The sequence below is a fragment of the Ptychodera flava genome, chromosome 7 (assembly GCF_041260155.1).
Source record: "Ptychodera flava strain L36383 chromosome 7, AS_Pfla_20210202, whole genome shotgun sequence".
NCBI lineage: Eukaryota > Metazoa > Hemichordata > Enteropneusta > Ptychoderidae > Ptychodera > Ptychodera flava.
Window position 1 is genome coordinate 31,466,705 of NC_091934.1, and position 23,527 is coordinate 31,490,231.

Sequence of the window (23,527 nt, forward strand, 5' to 3'; positions counted from 1 at the left end):
GTTAGAGGTTGGGATCACATTTGATTGCAAGTCAAAATATTTGATTGATATACAGAAACTTTTGATTGGTATTTTCAATAGGTGTATTTTTATCAACTTATTTCCCATGAGGTGTTTTATACATTGGCCCTAAAACTTTGTTAGAAACTTTAAGTTACCGCGAAAAGAAATTTTGGTTCACATAAATTTGAGAAAAATTCTTGGTCCTGTGGACAAAACTTCTGAATTTTGACAACTGGGTTCTTTCGGCCTTGTATATCTTTAAAGAAATTCATGTGTGACGCTTTTTTCCTGAATGAAGAGATACAGAATAAAAACGTCCTCCGCTGCGATGAAAACATTACCAGTGTATAATGAGAGGGTTATGAGAGTGATTTTGAAATTGACACGGGAAATGTTAAAACATTTTATGAGGAAGACAATGTAATTTAATTTAGTAAGCATTCTCTAAAATGTGTCTTTCACGAATACATTAAACTTTAATAATTTATTAATAATTTGTGATTTACGATGTTCTTCAACAACATATCATAAAAAGAATAAGGTACTTTAAAATATGAACAAAATAATACTAACCATACACACATAATTTAAATTGATGATTTTGCTGGTTTACGTTATCGTAGGTAAACAAATAAGAACCATTTCTGGGGAAGAAAGAAATCTGTACTTGAGAAGTGGAAATGAAACAATGGCGACTGCAATAGCGTTTGAGTGCATGCTGAGGCAGTATCGTGGTCTATGGCTGTCTTCAATCACAAGAAAACATCATGTAAACAAAATTCTACTGACATTCATCACCATTTTAATTTCCAATGTGAGTGGTACTTTTGGTCAGGTAGGTATTTTCTTTAGCAAAACTAATATTTTCACAACCTTCTACTGTATATTTGAATTCTCAGTTATTTCTTTATCGTTTTTTATTTTGTAAAAATTAAAACAATCTATCTCCAACGATTAAATCATTACGTTATCTGGATTACAAACAACATATCATGTTTGTGATCAGCCACTGAACATAATATTTTCCTGGAAGAGAAACACATACTGAGCTTTTTAGATGCATTCAGGAAAACTTGCTTTTTCAGTGACACGCACATCGTCAAACGTTATATTGGAACAAGAATAGGCAAAACCCATCTGATTAACGTTTGCATTGTTTACTGTAGATGCGGCCAATTGCATTGATTAAATAAGGCTCTAATAAACATTATGATGTTGATAGTTTTTAAAACAGGCCTAAATAAATACTTGCCTGATTTGTTGATGATATACTGACAATTTGCGCGGATGCCGTTTCAGTGGCTCAAATTGTATGGACAAATGATTTAAGTAACAGGTAGGCGTCCACATGACCCGTAAATGTGCACATAAAATATATCCATCTTCCCCATTGCGCTGCACTTCAATGCCAAATTCACCATAAGCTGTTTGACAACTTTGATACAAAAGAGAGCCTGATGCTAATCGCCAGTGATTTAACTGACAACAGCTGTACATGTCGGGAAAAAATGAATGCTAAAACGTGCCTTATTGAGTGACTAAAATTGACACACGTGCCGAGCAGGCTGTTACATTTTGTAGTGCCATATATACGCATTGTTCTGATTGGACGATAGCTAAAGCCGGATGTGGTAATCAGATGTGAAGTGAATGTGCTCACGTGTTTTACAACAGCTTCATTAATGGTAGTACGCTTCACTGAACAATCAAATGTCTGTTATATCGTTACATGTAGCAGGTTCCGTCAACTTTTGTACGTTACTCTCAGAGTTAAATCACTAATTACAAAACTTTTTTTAAAAATGAAAATGAGCTGTTTATTAAATTGACACTGCTCAATGCTTCATGGGACAATTAGAAATCTATCAGACCAACATATGTAGCACGTTTCATCAAATTTAATGTTGTAATTTTGGAGTAATATCGCTAATTACAAAGTTCATTAAATATGCAAATGAACCCTTAATTAACTTGACAATTCTTAATGTTTCAAAACACAATTAGATATATTTCAGATCAATATCTGTAGCAGGTTTCACCAAATTTGGTGCCATAATTTTAGAGTAATATACCTAATTACGAAGTTCATTAAATATGTAAATGAACCCTTAATTAACTTCACACTACTACATGCTTTACAACACAGTCAGATATCTGTCGGCTCAGTATCTGCAGGAGATTTCATCAAATTTGGTGCATTTATTTTGGAGTTACATGACTAATTACAAAACTTCATGAAATATACAAATGAGCTATTTATTAACTTGACACTGCCCAATGCTTTTCGGTACAATTAGATGTTTATCAGATCAATATCTGTAGCAGGTTCCACCAAATAGGGTGCCGTAATTTCAAAGTTGTATACTTAATTGCAAATTTCATTAAATATGCAAATGAGCCCTTAATTAACTTCACACTACCAAATGCTTTTACCACAGTTAGATATATGTTGGATCAGTTTTTGCAGCAGATGTTATCACATTTGGTGCAGTTATTTCGGAGTTATCTGAATAATTACAAAACTTCATAAAATATGCAAATGAGCTATTTATTAACTTGACACTGCCCAATGCTTCTAAGTACAATTGAATATACATCAGATCAATATTTGTTGCATGTATTATCAAATTTGTGTAGGAATTTCGGAGTTACATCACTAATAACAACAGTTCATGAAATAGGCAAATGAGCAGAAAATTGATATGACACATACAGTATCATCATAGTGTTCTGAGATTGTAATCTTGTCAAAATTGTGATGAAATTTTGTACAATATTTCTTGATATATGTCAACACAGCCATTACCATCTCCATAGGAAACCATTATATGAAAAAGAAATGATATTTCATAACTTCATTATTATGCAAGCCATACTAATGTTGATGTGTCTGTGTGTGATGTGTGTGGACACAGGGACAGACACTGTTGTAGGCTTGATGTCTAAACTAGAACTGCTTACTTTATTGTCTGAGAGTAAAGACTGTAACATATCACGTCATGGCTGCTTTATCCGTGTAATGTGATTGTCAAGTCAGTATATTGACTCACGGATGAGTCAATATACTTGATAGAAGTGAACAGATGTGAGATAGTGTTGAAACACTACACTGACCAAAATCTGATCAGTTCTTGCAAGTGGCATTAGCCTATCTACAAAATCTGACTTGAATCTGTTCAGGCGTTTTTGAATTATCGTGTAAACAGACAGACAGAAACACACACACAAAAACGGACAGAGAGACAAACAGACATCGCTATGACATTAGCTCACGTGTGTGAACACGTGAGCTAAAGATGAGTCTGTTTTACAAGTGATAGAACGAGCCACTAAACTAGCATAGAAACTTAATAAGAAGGGACAGAAGTGTGTGTGTGTGTGTGTGTGTGTGTGTGTGTGTGTGTGTGTGGGTGTGTGTGTGTGTGTGTGTTGAGATAGCAGGGAACGTTGCCTCAGAACTGCTTAAAACGATTAAATACGTAGAGATACAGGAGTAGTGTAAACTTTTGAATATTGCTATTAGAATTGTCTTTTTAGAACATTTACTTTTGTGCTTTGTCAAATCAGTTGACACTTTCTATCCTCTGCCTTTCCCGCTGCTATGGCTGAGTGAAAATATATCCTCCTTGTCAACAATACTTGGTCCCAGGGACTGAATTTCCGTTCAACTGCAATAGCTCAATATTTAGGTGCTATAACGAGGGAGAAAACAATGTTCAACATCATAAACACAAACGTTGATATAATATTGTAGCAATAACCCCTTCACCGGCAGGTATATACTTTATTGTCGCGAATCTTACATGCAGGAAGGATTATTAGGACTTAGGAGTTACTCAGCGTTTCACGATACATATATTCTCTGTAGCAATCATCAGACGAATGGTTCGATTTCCTCATTGACAACATATTTGTAGAATTTGGAGGACACATTTTCCAACAGTGTATAGGAATTCCTATGGGCACTAACTGTGCTCCCTTGCTTGCCGACTTATTTCTGTTCTCATACGAGGCAGAATTTATCCAGAACCTAATCAAACAGAAAAAGGTCTCTGTAGCTAGAACTTTCAACCTAACATATAGATACATAGACGATGTTATTTCAATGAATAACTCTAAATTCAGTAAATATCTCGCTATGATTTATCCTCCAGAATTGGAGATTAAAGAAACTACAGAAACGGCCTCTTCTGCTTCATATCTGGACATTTTACTTGAATTTGGCTCTAATGGTCACCTTTCTACAAGGCTATATGACAAGAGAGATGATTTCAACTTTAGTATCATCAATTTTCCACACTTCATAACTGTAATATTCCACTCTCACCAGCTTATGGGGTATACATTTCCCAGCTTATTCGATATGCTAGAGCATGCAGTTCATATGGTGATTTTGTAGAGAGACATGGCCATCTCTCTTACAAACTGTTAAATCAAGGTTACACCAGAGCAAGACTTGTCTCTACATTCAAACGCTTTTTTGGCAGGTATCGCAAGCTGGTAGATAAATACTATATCTCTCTTCGACAAATGATCGCTGATGGCATCGGTGACATTGGGCCTTAGTTAGTGACCACTACCTATCTGACTTACAGATTGATATATGGCGGGTGCCACATGTGGGGCAGGATGTGCTTACTATTTTCGAAACACCTGATATCACTTCTTGGTCTTTTGGCCAGAGGTCCATATATCTTTCTTTCATGAATATGACTTTGTTGTGTACGCCTATTTACTGTCTGTTCTGTGCTGTTTTGTGTCTATGTTTACAACTATTGTCTACGAATTCTGACCTAGTGTCATTGGATTATGGATTGGTATGATTGCGTTAATTTTATCTCATCTTTGAATGTTTCCGTTGCTTTGCTTCTGTTGTTCCGCGAGTGGTTCTGCATGTTCTTAACTCTCTTATGCGTGATTCCACATGATCCATTGGCGTCAATCAATGAAGAAATTCAACATCAGTGATAAACTTGTTCAAGGCAATACCAGACAAAGGTAGACGAACCGTCAATCTCAGAAGAAATTCTACGCAAGTCCCTGTGTTTTGCGAAACTGTACACTGTAATATCCGATGAGAATATGAACTTCATAATTAACGCCAGTAAATCGCTTCTATTTGATAAAGATCAGCCATGGACGAAATGAGACAAGAAAGATATGTTTCACATCACAATGGGGAGTTATGACGGAGAGAAAATATCTAAACTGATAGGTCTCGACATTCTAAACATCCTTGCACAAAAATACGACAAAAACAGAGACGACGGCCTCACTGTCTTCAAAAATATGTCAGGTAACAAGGCAGGGAGAATAAAGAAAGAAATTACATCACCTTTCGGCGATATAGGACTGAAAATAACTATCGAGACGAACTTAAAATTAGTTAACGACTTGGATCTAACATAGGACCTCTCAGATGGAAAGTACTCTCCGTATAGAAAGCCAAACGACTACCAGTATATATTCATAAACAGTCCAATCATCCGCCTGTGATCAACAAAAACCTACCGTCCGCGATAAGCAAGCGTATATCGGCGCTCTCAAGCGATGAACAGATCTTCAACAAAGTAGCACCAATCTAAAACAACGCCCTCAAGGCAAGCGGCTATGACGAGGAGATAAAATGCACAACGGAAAATGAATTTAAAGGCCAGGCAATAGGGAAGAGACAACGTAACATCATCTGGTTCAATCCAGCCTTCAACAAAAGTGTTGAGACTAACATCGGAAAAATATTCCTCCGCCTCTCGAGAAGCACGTTTCCAAAAGAATCAAAGGTCTATGAAATCCTCAACAAGAACAATGTCAAGTTAGCTATAGGTGTATGGGAAACATTGCACACATAACAAAATCACAAAACAAGCAGTTCTCTAGCAAACACCGCGCTGAACCTAATAAAACTGAGTGCGATTCTAAGGCCACAAATACATGCCCGCTCAGAGGCGAATGCCAAACAAAGAATATCATTTACAATGCCAAGATATGGCGAATGATGGTAGCAGCAAAAATTACATTGGCCTCACAGACAATCCTTTTCAAACCCGCTTCTACAACTACCTACACTCGTTCACCAACGAAAAGTGCAAAACAAGTACAGAAATTTCCAATGAAACCTGAAGAACAAAAATATTCAATACTCAACCAGCTGGTCTGTTTTGTGCCACGCTGCTGCTTACTCGAATGCTACAAAGAGATTTAACCTTTGCCTGAAAGAAGAACTGCTCACCATCAATGCTGAGAAGCTTAACCTGCTAAACAAGCGATTGGTGCTCATTTCAAAGTGTCAAAATGAGAACAGATACCTCCTGTCCGATTATAATGTCCCTTCTCAAGGGAATGGAACCAGCCAGCTAACTATGTGAATACACAAATAATGGAGTCAAGTACACGTACAACAAAACGGGCAACAACAGGAGCAAAGCAACAGTAACGAAGATAAGATAAATTGAACCAGCTACAGAGAATATGTGTAGCACAAAAACTCTGAGTAATGCCTAACTCCTGTTTTCAATTGCGCTTACTATTTTCCATATATATATATATAGGTCCATATATATTTCTTTCATAATATGACTTTGTTCGTGTACCGTCTATTTACTGTCTGTTCTGTGCTGTTTTGTGTCTATGTTTACAACTATTGTCTTGCGAATTCTGACCTACTGTCATTGGATTATGGATTGGTATTATTGCAATTATTTACCGTGTATATATATGACAAACACACACACACACACACACACACACACACATATATATATATATATATATATAATATATATATAATATATATATATATATTATATATATGTGTATATATATGTATATGTATATATATATATATATATATAATATATGTGTGTGTGTATATCTGTGTCTCTGTGTGGATCTGAGTATGTGTATATATATATATATATAATATATATATATATATATATATATATATATATATATATATATATATATAAACCGAAAACAATGATCAAGCAATTTTTGTAATAGAAATTCAAAAATCAGCATTACATATATAAAGAATATTCTATATGTATGTATTACATTCTAAAAACTCAAAATATTATAATATTCATTATTTTTCTTAAACCTCATATTTCCATAGAATCAAATTCACTTTGAATATTTGTCAGAAGGAAACGAATGGAGGGTAACAGAAGCTGCAGAGATTGTTTCACAGACTGTCAACAATCCATGCTTTGAGTGGACTGAGTGGATAGATGATGATAATGGGGCAACACTTGATCCCTCTTCCATTGGAGAGTTTGAACTCCTTGCCCAGTTGAGAGGTCCCTATGGATTCTGTGACCAACCCACTGACATAGAATGTAGATTATCGGACCTACCTCATACACCATACAACCAAACGGGACAGGTTGCCCTGACATGTGATCTACAGCAAGGATTCTTGTGTTTCCATAGCCAACAAAGTGGTCTTTGCTTCAACTATGCCATCCGTCTTCTCTGTCAAACACAATGCAACACGTCAACAACACCAAGTGAAAACATGACAGAGTTTACTTCAACATCGATCAAATATCCACAAACCTTTCCCACTATTCCAGGCACTGATAGAGTGACTCAGTCAGCCACTCAATCATCAACAACTTTTCTTCATATGGAATCTGTCAAGACTGCAGAACAAAATCTCGACAATCTATGTTTTGAATGGACTGAATGGCTAGACGATGAAAACGGTGGAACACTTGATCCCTCTTCCATTGGAGAGTTTGAACTCCTTGCCCAGTTGAGAGGTCCCTATGGATTCTGTGACCAACCCATGGACATAGAATGTAGATTATCTGACCTACCTCATACACCATACAACCAAACGGGACAGGTTGCCCTGACATGTGATCTACAGCAAGGATTCTTGTGTTTCCATAGCCAACAAAGTGGTCTTTGCTTCAACTATGCCATCCGTCTTCTCTGTCAAACACAATGCAACACGTCAACAACACCAAGTGAAAACATGACAGAGTTTACTTCAACATCGATCAAATATCCACAAACCTTTCCCACTATTCCAGGCAATGATAGAGTGACTCAGTCAGCCACTCAATCATCAACAACTTTTCTTCGTATGGAATCTGTCAAGACTGCAGAACAAAATCTCAACAATCTATGTTTTGAATGGACTGAATGGCTAGACGATGAAAACGGTGGAACACTTGATCCCTCTTCCATTGGAGAGTTTGAACTCCTTGCCCAGTTGAGAGGTCCCTATGGATTCTGTGACCAACCCACTGACATAGAATGTAGATTATCGGACCTACCTCATACACCATACAACCAAACGGGACAGGTTGCCCTGACATGTGATCTACAGCAAGGATTCTTGTGTTTCCATAGCCAACAAAGTGGTCTTTGCTTCAACTATGCCATCCGTCTTCTCTGTGAAACACAATGCAACACGTCAACAACACCAAGTGAAAACATGACAGAGTTTACTTCAACATCGATCAAATATCCACAAACCTTTCCACTATTCCAGGCAATGATAGAGTGACTCAGTCAGCCACTCAATCATCAACAACTTTTCTTCATATGGAATCTGTCAAGACTGCAGAACAAAATCTCGACAATCTATGTTTTGAATGGACTGAATGGTTAGACGATGAAAACGGTGGAACACTTGATCCCTCTTCCATTGGAGAGTTTGAACTCCTTGCCCAGTTGAGAGGTCCCTATGGATTCTGTGACCAACCCACTGACATAGAATGTAGATTATCGGACCTACCTCATACACCATACAACCAAACGGGACAGGTTGCCCTGACATGTGATCTACAGCAAGGATTCTTGTGTTTCCATAGCCAACAAAGTGGTCTTTGCTTCAACTATGCCATCCGTCTTCTCTGTGAAACACAATGCAACACGTCAACAACACCAAGTGAAAACATGACAGAGTTTACTTCAACATCAATCAAATATCCACAAACCTTTCCCACTATTCCAGGCAATGATAGAGTGACTCAGTCAGCCACTCAATCATCAACAACTTTTCTTCGTATGGAATCTGTCAAGACTGCAGAACAAAATCTCAACAATCTATGTTTTGAATGGACTGAATGGCTAGACGATGAAAACGGTGGAACACTTGATCCCTCTTCCATTGGAGAGTTTGAACTCCTTGCCCAGTTGAGAGGTCCCTATGGATTCTGTGACCAACCCACTGACATAGAATGTAGATTATCGGACCTACCTCATACACCATACAACCAAACGGGACAGGTTGCCCTGACATGTGATCTACAGCAAGGATTCTTGTGTTTCCATAGCCAACAAAGTGGTCTTTGCTTCAACTATGCCATCCGTCTTCTCTGTGAAACACAATGCAACACGTCAACAACACCAAGTGAAAACATGACAGAGTTTACTTCAACATCGATCAAATATCCACAAACCTTTCCACTATTCCAGGCAATGATAGAGTGACTCAGTCAGCCACTCAATCATCAACAACTTTTCTTCATATGGAATCTGTCAAGACTGCACAACAAAATCTCAACAATCTATGTTTTGAATGGACTGAATGGCTAGACGATGAAAACGGTGGAACACTTGATCCCTCTTCCATTGGAGAGTTTGAACTCCTTGCCCAGTTGAGAGGTCCCTATGGATTCTGTGACCAACCCACTGAATAGAATGTAGATTATCTGACCTACCTCATACACCATACAACCAAACGGGACAGGTTGCCCTGACATGTGATCTACAGCAAGGATTCTTGTGTTTCCATAGCCAACAAAGTGGTCTTTGCTTCAACTATGCCATCCGTCTTCTCTGTCAAACACAATGCAACACGTCAACAATACCAAGTGAAAACATGACAGAGTTTACTTCAACATCGATCAAATATCCACAAACCTTTCCCACTATTCCAGGCAATGATAGAGTGACTCAGTCAGCCACTCAATCATCAACAACTTTTCTTCATATGGAATCTGTCAAGACTGCAGAACAAAATCTCGACAATCTATGTTTTGAATGGACTGAATGGCTAGACGATGAAAACGGTGGAACACTTGATCCCTCTTCCATTGGAGAGTTTGAACTCCTTGCCCAGTTGAGAGGTCCCTATGGATTCTGTGACCAACCCATGGACATAGAATGTAGATTATCTGACCTACCTCATACACCATACAACCAAACGGGACAGGTTGCCCTGACATGTAATCTACAGCAAGGATTCTTGTGTTTCCATAGCCAACAAAGTGGTCTTTGCTTCAACTATGCCATCCGTCTTCTCTGTCAAACACAATGCAACACGTCAACAACACCAAGTGAAAACATGACAGAGTTTACTTCAACATCGATCAAATATCCACAAACCTTTCCCACTATTCCAGGCAATGATAGAGTGACTCAGTCAGCCACTCAATCATCAACAACTTTTCTTCATATGGAATCTTTCAAGACTGCAGAACAAAATCTCGACAATCTATGTTTTGAATGGACTGAATGGCTAGACGATGAAAACGGTGGAACACTTGATCCCTCTTCCATTGGAGAGTTTGAACTCCTTGCCCAGTTGAGAGGTCCCTATGGATTCTGTGACCAACCCACTGACATAGAATGTAGATTATCGGACCTACCTCATACACCATACAACCAAACGGGACAGGTTGCCCTGACATGTGATCTACAGCAAGGATTCTTGTGTTTCCATAGCCAACAAAGTGGTCTTTGCTTCAACTATGCCATCCGTCTTCTCTGTGAAACACAATGCAACACGTCAACAACACCAAGTGAAAACATGACAGAGTTTACTTCAACATCGATCAAATATCCACAAACCTTTTCCACTATTCCAGGCAATGATAGAGTGACTCAGTCAGCCACTCAATCATCAACAACTTTTCTTCGTATGGAATCTGTCAAGACTGCAGAACAAAATCTCAACAATCTATGTTTTGAATGGACTGAATGGCTAGACGATGAAAACGGTGGAACACTTGATCCCTCTTCCATTGGAGAGTTTGAACTCCTTGCCCAGTTGAGAGGTCCCTATGGATTCTGTGACCAACCCACTGACATAGAATGTAGATTATCGGACCTACCTCATACACCATACAACCAAACGGGACAGGTTGCCCTGACATGTGATCTACAGCAAGGATTCTTGTGTTTCCATAGCCAACAAAGTGGTCTTTGCTTCAACTATGCCATCCGTCTTCTCTGTGAAACACAATGCAACACGTCAACAACACCAAGTGAAAACATGACAGAGTTTACTTCAACATCGATCAAATATCCACAAACCTTTCCCACTATTCCAGGCAATGATACAGTGACTCAGTCAGCCACTCAATCATCAACAACTTTTCTTCATATGGAATCTGTCAAGACTGCAGAACAAAATCTCGACAATCTATGGTTTGAATGGACTGAATGGCTAGACGATGAAAACGGTGGAACACTTGATCCCTCTTCCATTGGAGAGTTTGAACTCCTTGCCCAGTTGAAGGTCCCTATGGATTCTGTGACCAACCAACTGACATAGAATGTAGATTATCTGACGTACCTCATACACCATACAACCAAACGGGACAGGTTGCCCTGACATGTAATCTACAGCAAGGATTCTTGTGTTTCCATAGCCAACAAAGTGGTCTTTGCTTCAACTATGCCATCCGTCTTCTCTGTGAAACACAATGCAACACGTCAACAACACCAAGTGAAAACATGACAGAGTTTACTTCAACATCGATCAAATATCCACAAACCTTTCCCACTATTCCAGGCAATGATACAGTGACTCAGTCAGCCACTCAATCATCAACAACTTTTCTTCATATGGAATCTGTCAAGACTGCAGAACAAAATCTCGACAATCTATGTTTTGAATGGACTGAATGGCTAGACGATGAAAACGGTGGAACACTTGATCCCTCTTCCATTGGAGAGTTTGAACTCCTTGCCCAGTTGAGAGGTCCCTATGGATTCTGTGACCAACCCATGGACATAGAATGTAGATTATCTGACGTACCTCATACACCATACAACCAAACGGGACAGGTTGCCCTGACATGTGATCTACAGCAAGGATTCTTGTGTTTCCATAGCCAACAAAGTGGTCTTTGCTTCAACTATGCCATCCGTCTTCTCTGTCAAACACAATGCAACACGTCAACAACACCAAGTGAAAACATGACAGAGTTTACTTCAACATCAATCAAATATCCACAAACCTTTCCCACTATTCCAGGCAATGATACAGTGACTCAGTCAGCCACTCAATCATCAACAACTTTTCTTCGTATGGAATCTGTCAAGACTGCAGAACAAAATCTCAACAATCTATGTTTTGAATGGACTGAATGGCTAGACGATGAAAACGGTGGAACACTTGATCCCTCTTCCATTGGAGAGTTTGAACTCCTTGCCCAGTTGAGAGGTCCCTATGGATTCTGTGACCAACCCACTGACATAGAATGTAGATTATCGGACCTACCTCATACACCATACAACCAAACGGGACAGGTTGCCCTGACATGTGATCTACAGCAAGGATTCTTGTGTTTCCATAGCCAACAAAGTGGTCTTTGCTTCAACTATGCCATCCGTCTTCTCTGTGAAACACAATGCAACACGTCAACAACACCAAGTGAAAACATGACAGAGTTTACTTCAACATCGATCAAATATCCACAAACCTTTCCCACTATTCCAGGCAATGATACAGTGACTCAGTCAGCCACTCAATCATCAACAACTTTTCTTCATATGGAATCTGTCAAGACTGCAGAACAAAATCTCGACAATCTATGTTTGAATGGACTGAATGGCTAGACGATGAAAACGGTGGAACACTTGATCCCTCTTCCATTGGAGAGTTTGAACTCCTTGCCCAGTTGAGAGGTCCCTATGGATTCTGTGACCAACCCACTGACATAGAATGTAGATTATCGGACCTACCTCATACACCATACAACCAAACGGGACAGGTTGCCCTGACATGTGATCTACAGCAAGGATTCTTGTGTTTCCATAGCCAACAAAGTGGTCTTTGCTTCAACTATGCCATCCGTCTTCTCTGTGAAACACAATGCAACACGTCAACAACACCAAGTGAAAACATGACAGAGTTTACTTCAACATCGATCAAATATCCACAAACCTTTCCCACTATTCCAGGCAATGATACAGTGACTCAGTCAGCCACTCAATCATCAACAACTTTTCTTCGTATGGAATCTGTCAAGACTGCAGAACAAAATCTCAACAATCTATGTTTTGAATGGACTGAATGGCTAGACGATGAAAACGGTGGAACACTTGATCCCTCTTCCATTGGAGAGTTTGAACTCCTTGCCCAGTTGAGAGGTCCCTATGGATTCTGTGACCAACCCACTGACATAGAATGTAGATTATCGGACCTACCTCATACACCATACAACCAAACGGGACAGGTTGCCCTGACATGTGATCTACAGCAAGGATTCTTGTGTTTCCATAGCCAACAAAGTGGTCTTTGCTTCACTATGCCATCCGTCTTCTCTGTCAAACACAATGCAACACGTCAACAACACCAAGTGAAAACATGACAGAGTTTACTTCAACATCGATCAAATATCCACAAACCTTTCCCACTATTCCAGGCAATGATAGAGTGACTCAGTCAGCCACTCAATCATCAACAACTTTTCTTCGTATGGAATCTGTCAAGACTGCAGAACAAAATCTCAACAATCTATGTTTTGAATGGACTGAATGGCTAGACGATGAAAACGGTGGAACACTTGATCCCTCTTCCATTGGAGAGTTTGAACTCCTTGCCCAGTTGAGAGGTCCCTATGGATTCTGTGACCAACCCACTGACATAGAATGTAGATTATCGGACCTACCTCATACACCATACAACCAAACGGGACAGGTTGCCCTGACATGTGATCTACAGCAAGGATTCTTGTGTTTCCATAGCCAACAAAGTGGTCTTTGCTTCAACTATGCCATCCGTCTTCTCTGTGAAACACAATGCAACACGTCAACAACACCAAGTGAAAACATGACAGAGTTTACTTCAACATCGATCAAATATCCACAAACCTTTCCCACTATTCCAGGCAATGATACAGTGACTCAGTCAGCCACTCAATCATCAACAACTTTTCTTCGTATGGAATCTGTCAAGACTGCAGAACAAAATCTCAACAATCTATGTTTTGAATGGACTGAATGGCTAGACGATGAAAACGGTGGAACACTTGATCCCTCTTCCATTGGAGAGTTTGAACTCCTTGCCCAGTTGAGAGGTCCCTATGGATTCTGTGACCAACCCACTGACATAGAATGTAGATTATCGGACCTACCTCATACACCATACAACCAAACGGGACAGGTTGCCCTGACATGTGATCTACAGCAAGGATTCTTGTGTTTCCATAGCCAACAAAGTGGTCTTTGCTTCAACTATGCCATCCGTCTTCTCTGTGAAACACAATGCAACACGTCAACAACACCAAGTGAAAACATGACAGAGTTTACTTCAACATCGATCAAATATCCACAAACCTTTCCCACTATTCCAGGCAATGATAGAGTGACTCAGTCAGCCACTCAATCATCAACAACTTTTCTTCGTATGGAATCTGTCAAGACTGCAGAACAAAATCTCAACAATCTATGTTTTGAATGGACTGAATGGCTAGACGATGAAAACGGTGGAACACTTGATCCCTCTTCCATTGGAGAGTTTGAACTCCTTGCCCAGTTGAGAGGTCCCTATGGATTCTGTGACCAACCCACTGACATAGAATGTAGATTATCGGACCTACCTCATACACCATACAACCAAACGGGACAGGTTGCCCTGACATGTGATCTACAGCAAGGATTCTTGTGTTTCCATAGCCAACAAAGTGGTCTTTGCTTCAACTATGCCATCCGTCTTCTCTGTGAAACACAATGCAACACGTCAACAACACCAAGTGAAAACATGACAGAGTTTACTTCAACATCGATCAAATATCCACAAACCTTTCCCACTATTCCAGGCAATGATACAGTGACTCAGTCAGCCACTCAATCATCAACAACTTTTCTTCGTATGGAATCTGTCAAGACTGCAGAACAAAATCTCAACAATCTATGTTTTGAATGGACTGAATGGCTAGACGATGAAAACGGTGGAACACTTGATCCCTCTTCCATTGGAGAGTTTGAACTCCTTGCCCAGTTGAGAGGTCCCTATGGATTCTGTGACCAACCCACTGACATAGAATGTAGATTATCGGACCTACCTCATACACCATACAACCAAACGGGACAGGTTGCCCTGACATGTGATCTACAGCAAGGATTCTTGTGTTTCCATAGCCAACAAAGTGGTCTTTGCTTCAACTATGCCATCCGTCTTCTCTGTGAAACACAATGCAACACGTCAACAACACCAAGTGAAAACATGACAGAGTTTACTTCAACATCGATCAAATATCCACAAACCTTTCCCACTATTCCAGGCAATGATAGAGTGACTCAGTCAGCCACTCAATCATCAACAACTTTCTTATATGGAATCTGTCAAGACTGCAGAACAAAATCTCAACAATCTATGTTTTGAATGGACTGAATGGCTAGACGATGAAAACGGTGGAACACTTGATCCCTCTTCCATTGGAGAGTTTGAACTCCTTGCCCAGTTGAGAGGTCCCTATGGATTCTGTGACCAACCCACTGACATAGAATGTAGATTATCGGACCTACCTCATACACCATACAACCAAACGGGACAGGTTGCCCTGACATGTGATCTACAGCAAGGATTCTTGTGTTTCCATAGCCAACAAAGTGGTCTTTGCTTCAACTATGCCATCCGTCTTCTCTGTGAAACACAATGCAACACGTCAACAACACCAAGTGAAAACATGACAGAGTTTACTTCAACATCGATCAATATCCACAAACCTTTTCCACTATTCCAGGCAATGATAGAGTGACTCAGTCAGCCACTCAATCATCAACAACTTTCTTCATATGGAATCTGTCAAGACTGCAGAACAAAATCTCGACAATCTATGTTTTGAATGGACTGAATGGCTAGACGATGAAAACGTGGAACACTTGATCCCTCTTCCATTGGAGAGTTTGAACTCCTTGCCCAGTTGAGAGGTCCCTATGGATTCTGTGACCAACCCACTGACATAGAATGTAGATTATCGGACCTACCTCATACACCATACAACCAAACGGGACAGGTTGCCCTGACATGTGATCTACAGCAAGGATTCTTGTGTTTCCATAGCCAACAAAGTGGTCTTTGCTTCAACTATGCCATCCGTCTTCTCTGTGAAACACAATGCAACACGTCAACAACACCAAGTGAAAACATGACAGAGTTTACTTCAACATCGATCAAATATCCACAAACCTTTCCCACTATTCCAGGCAATGATACAGTGACTCAGTCAGCCACTCAATCATCAACAACTTTTCTTCGTATGGAATCTGTCAAGACTGCAGAACAAAATCTCAACAATCTATGTTTTGAATGGACTGAATGGCTAGACGATGAAAACGGTGGAACACTTGATCCCTCTTCCATTGGAGAGTTTGAACTCCTTGCCCAGTTGAGAGGTCCCTATGGATTCTGTGACCAACCCACTGACATAGAATGTAGATTATCGGACCTACCTCATACACCATACAACCAAACGGGACAGGTTGCCCTGACATGTGATCTACAGCAAGGATTCTTGTGTTTCCATAGCCAACAAAGTGGTCTTTGCTTCAACTATGCCATCCGTCTTCTCTGTCAAACACAATGCACACGTCAACAACACCAAGTGAAAACATGACAGAGTTTACTTCAACATCGATCAAATATCCACAAACCTTTCCCACTATTCCAGGCAATGATACAGTGACTCAGTCAGCCACTCAATCATCAACAACTTTTCTTCGTATGGAATCTGTCAAGACTGCAGAACAAAATCTCAACAATCTATGTTTTGAATGGACTGAATGGCTAGACGATGAAAACGGTGGAACACTTGATCCCTCTTCCATTGGAGAGTTTGAACTCCTTGCCCAGTTGAGAGGTCCCTATGGATTCTGTGACCAACCCACTGACATAGAATGTAGATTATCGGACCTACCTCATACACCATACAACCAAACGGGACAGGTTGCCCTGACATGTGATCTACAGCAAGGATTCTTGTGTTTCCATAGCCAACAAAGTGGTCTTTGCTTCAACTATGCCATCCGTCTTCTCTGTGAAACACAATGCAACACGTCAACAACACCAAGTGAAAACATGACAGAGTTTACTTCAACATCGATCAAATATCCACAAACCTTTCCCACTATTCCAGGCAATGATACAGTGACTCAGTCAGCCACTCAATCATCAACAACTTTTCTTCATATGGAATCTGTCAAGACTGCAGAACAAAATCTCGACAATCTATGTTTTGAATGGACTGAATGGCTAGACTATGAAAACGGTGGAACACTTGATCCCTCTTCCATTGGAGAGTTTGAACTCCTTGCCCAGTTGAGAGGTCCCTATGGATTCTGTGACCACCCACTGACATAGAATGTAGATTATCTGACGTACCTCATACACCATACAACCAAACGGGACAGGTTGCCCTGACATGTGATCTACAGCAAGGATTCTTGTGTTTCCATAGCCAACAAAGTGGTCTTTGCTTCAACTATGCCATCCGTCTTCTCTGTCAAACACAATGCAACACGTCAACAACACCAAGTGAAAACATGACAGAGTTTACTTCAACATCGATCAAATATCCACAAACCTTTCCCACTATTCCAGGCAATGATACAGTGACTCAGTCAGCCACTCAATCATCAACAACTTTTCTTCGTATGGAATCTGTCAAGACTGCAGAACAAAATCTCAACAATCTATGTTTTGAATGGACTGAATGGCTAGACGATGAAAACGGTGGAACACTTGATCCCTCTTCCATTGGAGAGTTTGAACTCCTTGCCCAGTTGAGAGGTCCCTATGGATTCTGTGACCAACCCACTGACATAGAATGTAGATTATCGGACCTACCTCATACACCATACAACCAAACGGGACAGGTTGCCCTGACATGTGATCTACAGCAAGGATTCTTGTGTTTCCATAGCCAACAAAGTGGTCTTTGCTTCAACTATGCCATCCGTCTTCTCTGTGAAACACAATGCAACACGTCAACAACACCAAGTGAAAACATGACAGAGTTTACTTCAACATCGATCAAATATCCACAAACCTTTCCCACTATTCCAGGCAATGATACAGTGACTCAGTCAGCCACTCAATCATCAACAACTTTTCTTCGTATGGAATCTGTCAAGACTGCAGAACAAAATCTCAACAATCTATGTTTTGAATGGACTGAATGGCTAGACGATGAAAACGGTGGAACACTTGATCCCTCTTCCATTGGAGAGTTTGAACTCCTTGCCCAGTTGAGAGGTCCCTATGGATTCTGTGACCAACCCACTGACATAGAATGTAGATTATCGGACCTACCTCATACACCATACAACCAAACGGGACAGGTTGCCCTGACATGTGATCTACAGCAAGGATTCTTGTGTTTCCATAGCCAACAAAGTGGTCTTTGCTTCAACTATGCCATCCGTCTTCTCTGTGAAACACAATGCAACACGTCAACAACACCAAGTGAAAACATGACAGAGTTTACTTCAACATCGATCAATATCCACAAACCTTTCCCACTATTCCAGGCAATGATAGAGTGACTCAGTCAGCCACTCAATCATCAACAACTTTTCTTCATATGGAATCTGTCAAGACTGCAGAACAAAATCCGACAATCTATGTTTTGAATGGACTGAATGGCTAGACGATGAAAACGGTGGAACACTTGATCCCTCTTCCATTGGAGAGTTTGAAGTCCTTGGCCAGTTGAGAGGTCCCTATGGATTCTGTGACCAACCAACTGACATAGAATGTAGATTATCTGACGTACCTCATACACCATACAACCAAACGGGACAGGTTGCCCTGACATGTAATCTACAGCAAGGATTCTTGTGTTTCCATAGCCAACAAAGTGGTCTTTGCTTCAACTATGCCATCCGTCTTCTCTGTCAACACAATGCAACACGTCAACAACACCAAGTGAAAACATGACAGAGTTTACTTCAACATCGATCAAATATCCACAAACCTTTCCCACTATTCCAGGCAATGATAGAGTGACTCAGTCAGCCACTCAATCATCAACAACTTTTCTTCATATGGAATCTGTCAAGACTGCAGAACAAAATCTCGACAATCTATGTTTTGAATGGACTGAATGGCTAGACGATGAAAAACGGTGGAACACTTGATCCCTCTTCCATTGGAGAGTTTGAACTCCTTGCCCAGTTGAGAGGTCCCTATGGATTCTGTGACCACCCACTGACATAGAATGTAGATTATCTGACGTACCTCATACACCATACAACCAAACGGGACAGGTTGCCCTGACATGTAATCTACAGCAAGGATTCTTGTGTTTCCATAGCCAACAAAGTTTTCTTTGCTTCAACTATGCCATCCGTCTTCTCTGTCAAACACAATGCAACACGTCAACAACACCAAGTGAAAACATGACAGAGTTTACTTCAACATCGATCAAATATCCACAAACCTTTCCCACTATTCCAGGCAATGATACAGTGACTCAGTCAGCCACTCAATCATCAACAACTTTTCTTCGTATGGAATCTGTCAAGACTGCAGAACAAAATCTCAACAATCTATGTTTTGAATGGACTGAATGGCTAGACGATGAAAACGGTGGAACACTTGATCCCTCTTCCATTGGAGAGTTTGAACTCCTTGCCCAGTTGAGAGGTCCCTATGGATTCTGTGACCAACCCACTGACATAGAATGTAGATTATCGGACCTACCTCATACACCATACAACCAAACGGGACAGGTTGCCCTGACATGTGATCTACAGCAAGGATTCTTGTGTTTTCCATAGCCAACAAAGTGGTCTTTGCTTCAACTATGCCATCCGTCTTCTCTGTCAAACACAATGCAACACGTCAACAACACCAAGTGAAAACATGACAGAGTTTACTTCAACATCGATCAAATATCCACAAACCTTTCCCACTATTCCAGGCAATGATAGAGTGACTCAGTCAGCCACTCAATCATCAACAACTTTTCTTCGTATGGAATCTGTCAAGACTGCAGAACAAAATCTCAACAATCTATGTTTTGAATGGACTGAATGGCTAGACGATGAAAACGGTGGAACACTTGATCCCTCTTCCATTGGAGAGTTTGAACTCCTTGCCCAGTTGAGAGGTCCCTATGGATTCTGTGACCAACCCACTGACATAGAATGTAGATTATCGGACCTACCTCATACACCATACAACCAAACGGGACAGGTTGCCCTGACATGTGATCTACAGCAAGGATTCTTGTGTTTCCATAGCCAACAAAGTGGTCTTTGCTTCAACTATGCCATCCGTCTTCTCTGTGAAACACAATGCAACACGTCAACAACACCAAGTGAAAACATGACAGAGTTTACTTCAACATCGATCAAATATCCACAAACCTTTCCACTATTCCAGGCAATGATAGAGTGACTCAGTCAGCCACTCAATCATCAACAACTTTTCTTCGTATGGAATCTGTCAAGACTGCAGAACAAAATCTCAACAATCTATGTTTTGAATGGACTGAATGGCTAGACGATGAAAACGGTGGAACACTTGATCCCTCTTCCATTGGAGAGTTTGAACTCCTTGCCCAGTTGAGAGGTCCCTATGGATTCTGTGACCAACCCACTGACATAGAATGTAGATTATCGGACCTACCTCATACACCATACAACCAAACGGGACAGGTTGCCCTGACATGTGATCTACAGCAAGGATTCTTGTGTTTCCATAGCCAACAAAGTGGTCTTTGCTTCAACTATGCCATCCGTCTTCTCTGTGAAACACAATGCAACACGTCAACAACACCAAGTGAAAACATGACAGAGTTTACTTCAACATCGATCAAATATCCACAAACCTTTCCCACTATTCCAGGCAATGATACAGTGACTCAGTCAGCCACTCAATCATCAACAACTTTTCTTCGTATGGAATCTGTCAAGACTGCAGAACAAAATCTCAACAATCTATGTTTTGAATGGACTGAATGGCTAGACGATGAAAACGGTGGAACACTTGATCCCTCTTCCATTGGAGAGTTTGAACTCCTTGCCCAGTTGAGAGGTCCCTATGGATTCTGTGACCAACCCACTGACATAGAATGTAGATTATCGGACCTACCTCATACACCATACAACCAAACGGGACAGGTTGCCCTGACATGTGATCTACAGCAAGGATTCTTGTGTTTCCATAGCCAACAAAGTGGTCTTTGCTTCAACTATGCCATTCGTCTTCTCTGTCAAACACAATGCAACACGTCAACAACACCAAGTGAAAACATGACAGAGTTTACTTCAACATCGATCAAATATCCACAAACCTTTCCCACTATTCCAGGCAATGATAGAGTGACTCAGTCAGCCACTCAATCATCAACAACTTTTCTTCGTATGGAATCTGTCAAGACTGCAGAACAAAATCTCAACAATCTATGTTTTGAATGGACTGAATGGCTAGACGATGAAAACGGTGGAACACTTGATCCCTCTTCCATTGGAGAGTTTGAACTCCTTGCCCAGTTGAGAGGTCCCTATGGATTCTGTGACCAACCCACTGACATAGAATGTAGATTATCGGACCTACCTCATACACCATACAACCAAACGGGACAGGTTGCCCTGACATGTGATCTACAGCAAGGATTCTTGTGTTTCCATAGCCAACAAAGTGGTCTTTGCTTCAACTATGCCATCCGTCTTCTCTGTGAAACACAATGCAACACGTCAACAACACCAAGTGAAAACATGACAGAGTTTACTTCAACATCGATCAAATATCCACAAACCTTTCCCACTATTCCAGGCAATGATACAGTGACTCAGTCAGCCACTCAATCATCAACAACTTTTCTTCGTATGGAATCTGTCAAGACTGCAGAACAAAATCTCAACAATCTATGTTTTGAATGGACTGAATGGCTAGACGATGAAAACGGTGGAACACTTGATCCCTCTTCCATTGGAGAGTTTGAACTCCTTGCCCAGTTGAGAGGTCCCTATGGATTCTGTGACCAACCCACTGACATAGAATGTAGATTATCGGACCTACCTCATACACCATACAACCAAACGGGACAGGTTGCCCTGACATGTGATCTACAGCAAGGATTCTTGTGTTTCCATAGCCAACAAAGTGGTCTTTGCTTCAACTATGCCATCCGTCTTCTCTGTGAAACACAATGCAACACGTCAACAACACCAAGTGAAAACATGACAGAGTTTACTTCAACATCGATCAAATATCCACAAACCTTTCCCACTATTCCAGGCAATGATACAGTGACTCAGTCAGCCACTCAATCATCAACAACTTTTCTTCGTATGGAATCTGTCAAGACTGCAGAACAAAATCTCAACAATCTATGTTTTGAATGGACTGAATGGCTAGACGATGAAAACGGTGGAACACTTGATCCCTCTTCCATTGGAGAGTTTGAACTCCTTGCCCAGTTGAGAGGTCCCTATGGATTCTGTGACCAACCCACTGACATAGAATGTAGATTATCGGACCTACCTCATACACCATACAACCAAACGGGACAGGTTGCCCTGACATGTGATCTACAGCAAGGATTCTTGTGTTTCCATAGCCAACAAAGTGGTCTTTGCTTCAACTATGCCATCCGTCTTCTCTGTGAAACACAATGCAACACGTCAACAACACCAAGTGAAAACATGACAGAGTTTACTTCAACATCGATCAAATATCCACAAACCTTTCCCACTATTCCAGGCAATGATACAGTGACTCAGTCAGCCACTCAATCATCAACAACTTTTCTTCGTATGGAATCTGTCAAGACTGCAGAACAAAATCTCAACAATCTATGTTTTGAATGGACTGAATGGCTAGACGATGAAAACGGTGGAACACTTGATCCCTCTTCCATTGGAGAGTTTGAACTCCTTGCCCAGTTGAGAGGTCCCTATGGATTCTGTGACCAACCCACTGACATAGAATGTAGATTATCGGACCTACCTCATACACCATACAACCAAACGGGACAGGTTGCCCTGACATGTGATCTACAGCAAGGATTCTTGTGTTTCCATAGCCAACAAAGTGGTCTTTGCTTCAACTATGCCATTCGTCTTCTCTGTCAAACACAATGCAACACGTCAACAACACCAAGTGAAAACATGACAGAGTTTACTTCAACATCGATCAAATATCCACAAACCTTTCCCACTATTCCAGGCAATGATAGAGTGACTCTGTCAGCCACTCAATCATCAACAACTTTTCTTCATATGGAATCTGTCAAGACTGCAGAACAAAATCTCGACAATCTATGTTTTGAATGGACTGAATGGCTAGACGATGAAAACGGTGGAACACTTGATCCCTCTT

General features: G+C 40.6%; 4 protein-coding genes across 4 annotated transcripts; all 4 read left to right on the forward strand.

Moving 5' to 3' along the window:
* Positions 1–691: 691 nt before the first annotated feature.
* LOC139136443 (mucin-5AC-like) lies at positions 692–8,524 on the forward strand. The gene is made up of 2 exons (XM_070704168.1): positions 692–838; positions 7,121–8,524. Exons 1-2 carry the CDS (start codon positions 692–694, stop codon positions 8,522–8,524), a joined length of 1,551 nt encoding a protein of 516 aa, XP_070560269.1.
* Positions 8,525–8,562: 38 nt separating this feature from the next.
* Positions 8,563–9,662, forward strand: LOC139136444 (mucin-5AC-like). The gene is made up of 2 exons (XM_070704169.1): positions 8,563–9,202; positions 9,439–9,662. Exons 1-2 carry the CDS (start codon positions 8,563–8,565, stop codon positions 9,660–9,662), a joined length of 864 nt encoding a protein of 287 aa, XP_070560270.1.
* Positions 9,663–9,844: 182 nt separating this feature from the next.
* Positions 9,845–11,521, forward strand: LOC139136445 (mucin-5AC-like). Its single transcript, XM_070704170.1, has one exon. It carries the CDS (start codon positions 9,845–9,847, stop codon positions 11,519–11,521), a length of 1,677 nt encoding a protein of 558 aa, XP_070560271.1.
* A 6,218-nt stretch (positions 11,522–17,739) lies between these two features.
* On the forward strand, positions 17,740–18,741 carry LOC139136446 (mucin-5AC-like). Its single transcript, XM_070704171.1, has one exon. It carries the CDS (start codon positions 17,740–17,742, stop codon positions 18,739–18,741), a length of 1,002 nt encoding a protein of 333 aa, XP_070560272.1.
* Positions 18,742–23,527: the final 4,786 nt, after the last annotated feature.